At 41.6% G+C, this 10,668-nt stretch overlaps 3 protein-coding genes across 7 annotated transcripts in view; 1 reads left to right on the top strand and 2 right to left on the bottom strand.

Moving 5' to 3' along the window:
• The window catches only part of LOC118222125 (T-cell surface antigen CD2-like), an 11,292-nt gene extending 10,296 nt beyond the window's left edge, over positions 1–996 (top strand). Inside the window, exons 5-6 of the mRNA XM_035407457.1 lie at positions 318–410; positions 766–996. Coding sequence (XP_035263348.1) covers positions 318–410; positions 766–806 — 134 coding nt within the window. The 3' untranslated portion in view covers positions 807–996. The remainder of the gene's footprint in view (positions 1–317; positions 411–765) is intronic.
• LOC118222124 overlaps positions 1–5,392 on the bottom strand; it is a 12,221-nt gene extending 6,829 nt beyond the window's left edge. Inside the window, exons 1-6 of one of the 4 annotated variants that reach the window (XM_035407452.1) lie at positions 4,957–5,389; positions 4,394–4,675; positions 3,964–4,263; positions 2,716–2,940; positions 2,282–2,437; positions 1,098–1,916 (exon numbers count right to left, since the gene is read on the bottom strand). In XM_035407452.1, the coding sequence (XP_035263343.1) occupies positions 1,768–1,916; positions 2,282–2,437; positions 2,716–2,940; positions 3,964–4,263; positions 4,394–4,675; positions 4,957–5,017 (1,173 nt within the window). In that variant the 5' untranslated portion in view covers positions 5,018–5,389 and the 3' untranslated portion in view covers positions 1,098–1,767. Of the gene's footprint in view, positions 1–1,097; positions 1,917–2,281; positions 2,438–2,715; positions 2,941–3,963; positions 4,264–4,393; positions 4,676–4,956 lie in introns of those variants that run through there. The other 3 variants (XM_035407450.1, XM_035407451.1, XM_035407453.1) reach the window with 3 other exon arrangements.
• A 2,332-nt stretch (positions 5,393–7,724) lies between these two features.
• LOC118224052 (T-cell surface antigen CD2-like) lies at positions 7,725–10,668 on the bottom strand. 2 transcript variants are annotated; one of them, XM_035411206.1, is made up of 5 exons: positions 10,494–10,668; positions 9,791–10,072; positions 9,407–9,649; positions 8,866–8,976; positions 7,725–8,045 (listed from the first exon to the last, which is right to left on the bottom strand). In XM_035411206.1, the coding sequence occupies exons 1-5, from the start codon at positions 10,543–10,545 to the stop codon at positions 7,951–7,953; spliced, it is 783 nt and encodes a 260-aa protein (XP_035267097.1). In that variant the 5' UTR covers positions 10,546–10,668; the 3' UTR covers positions 7,725–7,950. The 2 variants fall into 2 exon arrangements, with proteins under 2 accessions (XP_035267097.1, XP_035267096.1); XM_035411205.1 differs by having other exon boundaries at positions 8,866–8,997; positions 10,494–10,665.

Raw genomic sequence — 10,668 nt, 5'->3', positions numbered from 1 at the left:
GACACAAAAAATTCTAACTATTCAGAAAATGCAAATGTGAAAATGCTCCACAGTTCTCATATCAAATCAAAACAGAATTTTATAAAACATTTTTCACAATTAACTTAGTTAGCCTAGTAGGCTATGGTCAACTTCAGCAAATGAGCAAATGACCACACAGAAACGGGCACAAATAATTATCGATTTAAAGGTACATTTTCAGACTCCAATTTACAGCTCACTAGCGGCCACTGGGGGAACTGGTGGAGAACAAGCATAACATGGCATTTTGGACTGCCGACAGTCCTAATTTTGCTTAATTATGCTCACTGTTTCAGACATGGGGGAGAACATCTACGTTACCATGCAGGGGTTCCAAGACAGGAGACTTGAAAAACAGGAAAAGGAGTTCCTGGACAACTCAATTTATGGTAACGGATCGCGTGAATGACTTAACGAGTATGTTTTGAGTGGCTATGTTTTTAATCGCTAGCAGTGTTCACCACTGTCGTCTGTGACATCATACCTTCGTGTAGAGCACGCAGGGTGCTCCAGTCTGCTTGGTAAGGGTGTCAAATCTATTTAAACTGGTTAAATTAAGGTAAATACAATTAGCTGAAAAACGTAATAAAGATGAGTGAGAAAATCAGAGCTTTAAGTTTAAGCTCAACTGCCTTTGTATTATTTCCGGCAGCAGTGCCACAGGGATTTCCAAATCAAACGACGGTAAACCAAAGCGGAGCGATTTCAATTTTGTTTTGCGTTCCTTTGACTTTTACCTTGCAGTTACCTGCGAATCTCTACGAGCCATCCGTGCAGAGACATGAGCGAAGCCACGCAGAAAAGAGAGACGCCCAGAGACGTTCAGACTCAAGTTACTGAGTGTAAGAACGGCAACGAGAAGGTTCGGATGAGCTGTATGCATGCTGTAAATCTACACCAATACTGCGAAACTGTACTTTCTCGCAAGAGATGCTATTCTGCAGTTGTGACAATATTAAAAAAGTTATACGTCAAGCTGACTTCTGATTAATTCAAATTACGAATCAAATAATCAAAATCATCCAAAAATCTTTTTTTTTTTTTTTTTTTTACATGAATAAATAAACTTTTCGACATTTATTTTCTAACAACAAATTTTTAATCACACAAATCTTGGCACACATCATATGACAATCACAGAATGTGATGCAGGCTCAACACTCAATTTCCAATTTCCTCAACTCATTTAATCTAAACACTTTACTCAGTCACAAACATACGTTAGTACTACATATTTAATTTGCTACACACTGCTGGCATGAGGGAACATTAGCCAGCATCCCCTCACGAAAGAGTACAGCAGTGTTTTTTATAAAAATGTGGAATGCTACACCAGGCCCTGCACTCTCATAGAGGATTCCCCGTCACAGCTGATTGGCCCGAGGGGGTTTGTTGCTGAATCAGTGGGGCTTCTGATTGGCCAGAATGGCTGCTGATCAACCAGAGAGGTTGCTGGTGCCCAAAATATTTGTCGTGTCTCACCTAACAAATCTTAAATTCTAAATGAACTCTTCTTCACCGGATACCACTACAGCCAATGATATTCTGCCCAGGCCACGTCCACATTCTGGAATGTACAATACATTCCGTGAAGTTTGATGTACATTTACTTGGATTTTTTACGTTATCATATTGTTGCTCTGGCATGCTATCTTACATGCAATATACACACACACAGCGGGAGCTGGTAGTTCATTTCGGCCCCTGTTGGCACAGTGTATTATTCTCATTACTGCCCCCTGGAGGTCAGAAAACGAAGGTGGACATTTCCACTGGCTGGCTGATTCGGTAACTGGTCTTTTCCTGGGCAGAGGGTGGCGGGGGTTGAAACGCACGCGCAACGAGCGCGTAAGTCGTCTCGCCGGTGTAAATGTCTTCCGCAGGAACCATGGCAGCTACAGAAGAAGCAAAGACACAGAGAGAGCGCAGTGAGTCACACAGAAATCACCACACAGTTAGCTTGTGGATTAACCGCGGATTATCGTCACGTTCAAGTTCCCGTACGGAAGATTCCATTGTCTAGGTTTCAGAATTTCAGAATTAAAAATTTTTTAATTCAATGAAGGGATGGGGAGAGGGCAGTTTTAAAATTACACCAAAATATGATGCAAATACAACTAAATACACTAAAAATATTGTAGAATATAAAATAATCGATTTCATTTTATATTACTTAATAAGTCCTAGCCTGATCACTTTAAAGTAAGAAAAACAGATAGCAATGTAAGAATCTAAGAAGGCTAAAACAGAAACCACTTACTCGGCTGGAGGCTTTGGTTCCGCCTTCGCTGCTTTAATCGTATATAAAACCCAGCCGAAGATAGAATCAGCACGATAATAAAAGTGCAGCAGACTGCAAGGATGCAGGCTGTGGTCGCCAGGTCGAGCCCTTTTAGAAAGTGAGAGAGTCCCGCTCCTGTTTAACAGGAAGTGTTTCGCCACAGTGCTGACATGAATGTGACACATCAAAACAAGAGCAAAAACAGGAACAACAATAATGATAATAGTAATAATAATAAAAGCTATTCTTCTTCTTCTAATTCTTCTTCTTATTATTATTATATCTACTTTTCTTACAATGTACTGCATAATAAAAGCAATACAGAATATAAAAGATTGATGTAAATATATGTAGACTTATGTTCCACTGAGATCTTAGCAGGTATGAATACGTCTGTGGCACGCATGACTTACCTATGCACGTAAATGACACAGATGCATTCCTGTCAGGGTAGTCCTCCAGCGCACAGATCAGTTCCCCGGTGAAGGGGTCCAAAACCTGGTCGTTATGCCCCGGCGCCCTGTCCCCCTGCCCCGTCCCGTTTAAGATCCACACAGTGGGAACCTCCCACTTCGCCCGACAGCGAAACTTCGCCTTTCCGCCGAACAGGCAGCTGTAGTCAATGGACGGCTGTGGCACTAAGGGGGAGACATTGCATTACATTGCATTACACTGCATTACACTGCATTACAGGCACTAGGCAGACACTGTTACCCACATCGACTTGCACAACTTTTAACATGGCATTTACATTGCATCAATTTACACAGCTGGCTATGTACTGAAGCAATGCAGGTTAAGAACCTTGCTCAAGGGAACAACGACAGAGCACAGCGACCGGGAATCGAACCTGCGAAGACCAGCTCCTCCTTACCCATTATACTACACTGCCACCCATCACAAAGGACGGCCTGGTCGAGAATTGCCGACAGGTCATCTTTCAGACATTTGATGGGACCGAGGCGTTTCTGAGGCTGTGATTGGTCACCACAACCCAGCTGCGCCTGCTTTTTAGACCGCAGTGGATTGTGGGACACCGTCCCCGAGCCCATCGCAGTTTGGGGCGTATCTGAAGTTTCGTTTGAGAATTTATTTCTAAGTTAGTCTCAAGAGATTGATGCAGGCTACGGATTGCTACTATGCAATATTGCTACTAATCATTTAGGTCTAGTGAAGGCAGATATCAATGCTACTGCATACAATGACATTCTAAACAACTCTGTTCTTCCCCAGAGAAAGACCCTTTCCTGTTTCAGCATGACAATGCCCCCTCGACAAGACCATTTGACATAGAGGTCCTCCATTCCTGCACTTATTTTTCTTTGTATCATCGTGCTGATGTTGTAGCTTGTAATGCCACCGAGTTTGACTTTGCATAAATTAGGTCAGAGTAATGTTCACCGTGTGAACTGGACTTTATGTGTTCTTGGCTACGAATAACTGTTATAAAAATGAGTATTGTACCTTATCGGGACCTGTGTTTTGTAGTTGTTCAAATGACCTTTGGTACGCACTTGCTGTACGTCGCTTTGGATTAAAGCATCAGCCAATCAAATGTAATGTAATGTAACGCTTGCTGGCTTTGCTGAAGCGCATTACCTCTGACGATGATGCGTTACTCGTGACGTGTAACGCTTGCTTGCATTACTGAAGCGCATTACCTCTGACGACCAGCCTGCGCGACCACCGGAGCCTGAGATATCCAACGGAGACCTCCAGGGTGTGGTTCCCTGCGTCGCTGATGCGTACCCTGGTCAGCCTGCACTCTCCCGAGGGAGACATCTCCACGCGACCCCCAGGCTTCTCAGAGTACGTAGGCCCCGATCGGTTCAGCCGGGCGATCGCCGAGCCGTTGATTTCCCACACGGTGTCGAAAGGCTCCGAGAATGCCATGAGGTTTTCCACAAAGACGTCTACGGGGCCGCCCAAATCTCCGTGGACCTCGCGGAGCGTCTTCAGACCTGTGGAATAAGAACAGATTGATTCTTCTAGATACTTGCTCGGCGTACACACATATCGATGCACGGTTTGGCCCCACTTTCCTGATAAATAAAAATAATCCTGATTTACAGCCTTCATTAGCCTACTCACATGTCAAGATTACGGTGATCTTATCCTTGCGTGTCTGTATGCCTCCCATATCAAACAGCTCCACCGTGTAAGCTCCAGCATCCCTTTCCTCAAGCTTGTCCAGCTGTAGAGTCTTGTTCTGGGTAAATTTCAACCTGTCGCCATACTCCCGATTCACCTCATTTCTTTTCCACTTGAAAAGGTAGACGCTGTTTTTCTTTACCACCGCGTCAGAGATGTTTGCCCTCTCTATGCCAAGAGGAAAGATCAAAGATTCTCCCAGGTCTTTAAAAATGGTCTGTGCTGAAATAAAAAGATGCACATACACACACACACACAAAACACGGGAACACACCTGTTAAGTACGACTTCTGCATGAAGTTTGACGACGCTAATCACAATAAATTATTAAAATGAAAGTTTAAAATAGTCTGTGTTTTGTGAATCTGTAGATTTCAGTGCAATGACAATTCAGTAAACTGAATGATGACTTTTTTTTTTTTTGCATAACTACAGTCACGGCATGACATGCTTTTAAATCCATTGCGCTGCAGGACACAATTATATGTTTGAATAATACATACCAGACGCGAGGTATTGCGCATTCCAAATGAAATAATACAGGAAATAATATCTCCAGCCCATTGCGCAAGCCAAGCTATGTTGAGCAGTAAGTCAGCCGACGCTTCCCTGCAGTTTGTGTGCTGAATTGCCCTCGGCTGCTCCGAAACCCCAATCTATCACATTGCCGAGGGATTCTGTGAAGAACTGATACCGCGCAGCTCTCGCAGGTGGGAACTAAAAGTGTCACCGTGAACGAGGGGCCCTAAATATCGCAGGGGCGGACTCTCACGGAAGACCGGGTTCGCGGGCCGTTGAAGGATTCGTCCCCTGAGCTGCGATCCGGAGCAAAAGCTACACCAGAAACAGCCCCTGACCTGGCAGTTAAAACAGGGCGACAGCAACGAAAGGACGTTCAATCGATTCCAAGTGTTCAAACCAGCTAAGACATTGGGACGATTGACACCAGGAAGCAGGTCTGGGGACGAACGTGCGGCTTCTCCTTATTTGTCAAAGAGGAAATCGCAAGTCACCGCAAGAGGTGAAGAGACAGCGCAAACCTAGGCATAAAATCCCCAGTAACACGTGAGATAAAGAAATGGTTTATAATGCAGTACCACTGAATTTATTTCCCGGATATATTTTAATTGCACAAGCGCCAGGTTCACCATAAAATTATTGGAGTATTTGCCACAATAAATAAATAGAGGAAGCATGCTGCATAGCAGAGATAATTAGCCAATTGGACGTTTGAGTATATGAATACGGAAGTCACATTATAGCCTACTGGGAAATTTAGGCTATATATTATGTCAGCTGACTAGTGGATCCCAGTCATATATCTTTTGACTGTAGGGTAGCTAACTAAATAGCTTGCTAGTTAACTAGCCAATGCCAATCATGTTTCTAACACACTTGATGAGCTAATTTTAGGAGGTTGAAACTCTAAAGGGTTATTACATTCTCATTGTAATTCTCATTAGTTATCAAACTCTGACCATCAGCGCATTCTTTTGGATGACCCTGTTTGTATGTACTGTAGAAAAGTGGTAAACGAGTGACCAATAATCTCACTTCTGGTTTGATGCATCAGGGGGGAGTTTTGCTGAAGGTCAAGGGTGTTGCCAGCCACAGTTTCTGGTGCCAACGCACCCTGGCGATGGCCTTAACTTCAGTAAAACTATCAAAATGCCTCGCAGACCGCTTGTTTCTGAACTGCTCGGGGGAGACGAGCAGCGGTTTTCTCGCCTCATCCACTGCCACTTCTAGACAGCAAGTCACTGTTTATTTTAAATCGGTCTGCAAGCAAAGAGAGGAAGGAGTTGTTTAATAAGGGAACCAGAATTGCGAGACTAGCACCGCTGTGTCAGTTCCCGTGTGAATCCTGTGTCTGAACTTCAGGAGCAAACTAACTCACACCCAGTTTCACTTTGTGTAATACTTGTGCTTCTGAGATTGAGTTAGAGTATTTTTTATTTCCCTCTCCACATATTTAATGTATGCTGGATGACAAAAAACATGTTGTTGACCCCGAGGTCGGGGTCATCTCCCTAGCAACCCCTACCAGTTGAACGGGTGCCTGCATGTAAGACTGCATACCAAAGCTGCATATGAGGATGTCTCTCTCTCACCTTACAGTATTTTCTCTCACTCGCTGCACTCCATGATAACCATATGAAGGCCTGTCACGGAGTGCTCCTGCCACAGCTTTAGCTTAATGTAATGCGTCTGACTCACAACCAGCCGATCTCAAACAGAAGGTGCCAGGCTTTGTGGCAGGGCCGTGCAGAGATCGTTTGAGGCGCCACGGTTGCTCGAAGTGAGAAAAGGGCATGGCGACCTTGAAAAAACTTTTTCGTTTTTAAAAATCAAAGGGGCACATCGGGCACTTGGGGCAAATCGGGCAGATACTCATTCACTAGGGCATTAGTCCCCCCCCCACCCCCACCCCCAACCCCAACTATGCAAGCTGCAATGACAAAAGAAATTCAATTTTGGCTTTGAGTCGGCTGCCATTTTGTCAGCATTTAAAGGTCACTGTCTGTCTTGTACATGGCTGTATATAGTATATATATATGATTTTTTTTTTTTTTTCACTCAGTATGGTTTTGGCAATACAGTTACAGTATGTGGGTGGCGGTGCAAGTTGCCTCTGGGATGCAGTTTCCAAAACTGCACAAAAGACAGATCAATCATTTTTGCCCTTAGAGATCGAGGGGGGGGAGGAGGGGGGCTAATTTGTTTTCAACTGAAAATCAGAAGCCAGTTCAGACCCAATAAACCAGATGAGGTGAGTTAACTGTGTTATAAACTGATGCTATGTGAGAAACTGAGGCTGTTCTTGTATGCTTGAGCAAGACACGTAACCTGGGTTACTTCTTTAAATATCCAAATCTATAAATTCATTATATTTTGGGGAGAAAAAAAATGAAAGTTGTTTCTACAAACCCTTGGACATTGTTGGTTATCCTTACAATTTTAGATGATGATTTCATTATCAGTATACTTTAATGGGTAGCTACAGTATTAGTGGGAAAAAAGTCTCTTGAATCTTGAATGTACTTTAATAATTTACAATTATTTCCCCTTAGAATGGAATTTTTTTTTGCAGATTTGAGGGTTAACTGCTCTGATGCCAGTTTGTAATTCCTCTTCTGATGTAATACACCATATTCCTATCACACCCCACACAGCTGTGAGCCCTGTTGACTTTGGATCCGCTTGACAAACTTTAGCAAATTGTTTAATGTTCATTAAAAAAAAATTTTTTAAACGCACACACACACCCACAGCCATTTACCCCATGTTTATTCCAGAAAAGGTAAGAGCAAACATGTAACACGTATGTAATTTTTACACGCAAATACACAAGGATATACGTCAAAGGGACACAAAAAAGTCCCTTTCTCTTGAAAATATCAAAGGCATAGAAATAATGTCAGTTGTTATGAAAATAAAATACTTTGTCGTTTTCTGAAGTAACATTTTACAGCTATTTAATAAAAGGGGTGCAGACGTTATTTACGTCGTTTTCCAACTCTGACTTCACTGTAAACAATCTCGTCATCCTGGGTCATCTCAAGAGGGGGACTGCGTTCTTCAGACTTCACATCTAGAGGAAACATTTAGTAAAATATGATATTTCTTTCATAGTCTTAGAAAAGTAGCTGTTATTATAGCCCGGTGGTCTAATCCAGCGGTGGCTTTAACGTAAGAATTTTACATTTAGTATGAAAATCTATTGCATGATTTCATTGTTTGAAATATGATTTTCAAACACCATATATACATTTGTTTTTACACTATTCTCTCTCTCTCTCTCTCTCTCTCTCCTGCTCTCTCCCGCTCTCTCTCTCTCTCTCTCTCTCTCCATATACATATACATATATACACACATAAAAAAATTATATCTGTGGCCTTTTATATTTTTTCTGTCAGTGCATGTGAAACCAAGTTCACAAGTATATTATGACAAAAAGAAATTGCAGTAGTCTTCAAACCGTGTTCATAAATTAAGTGCTTCCATAATTCGCACCAGTACTGTATATATACCTTTTTGCATTTATTTTATTTGACTTCATCTCTTTCTTTTTATAGTTCATTCTGCATTTCCTTTATTGTAAAGCACTTTATAAGAAAAGTATATATCCAGTTAAATGCAAATGTATTGAGACAGTGACGCAATTCTTTTGGTTGTGTACTCCAGCACCTTTGAAATGAAACAGTGAATATGAGGTTAACATAGCGACTGTCTGCTTTGATTTGAAGGTATTTGCATCCAAATCGGGTGATCCTTGCAGGTATTACAGCATTTTTATAGTCTACAAGTTTTAACTTTATAACTTTATGTTAACTTTAAATTGGGAAATAAAAAATCACTCACATATGAATTCACATTGGGCCATGAAGATAAAAAAATAATAAATTCTTACTTGAATTCTGTTGCTTGCGGCATATTTGTACACCGATTGAAATTCCACATGCCATGAAGCAGAGAAGGACCAGCATGACAGTGACCCCGAGACTGACACACCACTGTGCTTCTGGAACCAACCGAGCAGACCCTTCAAATAAAATTTAATGAGATCATTTGTTATCATCATCAGAATATGTCCTTCATTGTATCAACATACAGATTAAATGACTGTACTCAGGTTTGTTCCAAGCAGTGCTCATGCATCCTGCATGTTCACAATGCACTCTCAGAAGAAAGGGTTCTAAAGGGTTCTGTGTCTCCATAGAGGAACCCATCTCGGGTTCTTTGTCAGGCAAATTTGTTCAGGCTGGTAGCTTTCACACTTTTCACACCTAACATGGATGGTTCCAGAAAGAGCTATAAAGGGTTCCTGTATGGAACACTTTCAGAATATGTTTTTTCTAAGAGTGTAATGTTCACAATACTGTTCATGCCTAGTAAAGGGTTAAAGATGCTATTTAGTTATTTATTATCTGGGATAATAAAGCATCATTTACCTGCACAGGACAGGGAATAAGACGCACTCTGACTGCTGTAGTTTCCAATTTCCAGAGAGCAGGAGATGTTTCCAGTTGAATAGTCCAGAGTCACAAATTTCCCTGTATGATTGGAGACCTTTAGACGTCCCTGGTTCTGGATACTGACTCTCCACTCGTACACGGCATCAGGACCATGTTCCCCCGCACAGTGTAACACAGAAACGTCCGGTGTACAGACAACAAGCTCAACCACAGGAGGATCTAAGAGAGGAATGTGAACTTGTTTACACTTCACAGTCACAAGCTACTAAGCTATGGTCACTGCATACTGAGTGTTATAGTTCACATTATTAAACATCAATATTAACAATACAGTATTGTGCATGCCAACTAAAGACTTACCAATCACAACCAAGTGAGAGCTCTCCTTCAGTTGGACCGTGCCATTGGCATCGTAGGCACTAACAGTATAAACTCCACTGCAGTTTCTCCCGACATTGTGCAGTTTCAGTGTTCCATTACTAAAAACCTCTGCAAAAGTGTTAATAGAACTTGTTCTCTTGGCTATAAGCATATCTGGGCGCCTCCATTGAAAATCAGAGAAAGACCTTCCGTGTGACTCCCGCAGATGTATGTATACGTTTTCTCCTATCTTACCGTACACTGTTTGGCCACAGTGCTCTCCTGTATAGAAAAACAGACATCCATTCTTAGCGTGATAAATCCAACATCAGACGATATCTCGGGTGCATGCATTAGCCTAAAATTGGCTGTTGAGACATTTGTCACATCTGTTGGTTCGTCAGTTAACATTATCTTCAGATCAGATTATTTGTACTTGCATTGCAGTGCAATGGTAAATCGGTTTTTGCATTTTATAAATAATAACAGTACATTGACATACAGGTTATTCAACAGATTTAATTAAAATTATAGACTGACAATGTATTCATTGCAATGACTTATTAGCTTTAGTTCACTTTAATCATTAAGGAAACTAACTGTGACTTGGAAACTGGAGTCCGTCACCAAGTTAATATAAAACAATTAGAACTTGATGTAAATTACCCTTAGATCAAATTATAAAAAATATTCTTGAAATTACCTGACAAAAGAGAGAACAGCACACAAAAGATGTAAAATGCTTTGAGGTCCATTGCGATTCCATCAACGAAGCCTTTTGTGAAAAATATGAACCCACGTGTATATATAGCAAATATGTGGTCGAATGAGGAGACTCTAGTGCACTAGTGGAACATTGTCAGACAGTCACATTTACT

The sequence above is a fragment of the Anguilla anguilla genome, chromosome 3, assembly GCF_013347855.1.
Source record: "Anguilla anguilla isolate fAngAng1 chromosome 3, fAngAng1.pri, whole genome shotgun sequence".
NCBI classification, from domain to species: domain Eukaryota; kingdom Metazoa; phylum Chordata; class Actinopteri; order Anguilliformes; family Anguillidae; genus Anguilla; species Anguilla anguilla.
The sequence above is the reverse complement of the archived record's forward strand: the minus strand, read 5'-3'. Positions and strand labels throughout refer to the sequence as shown.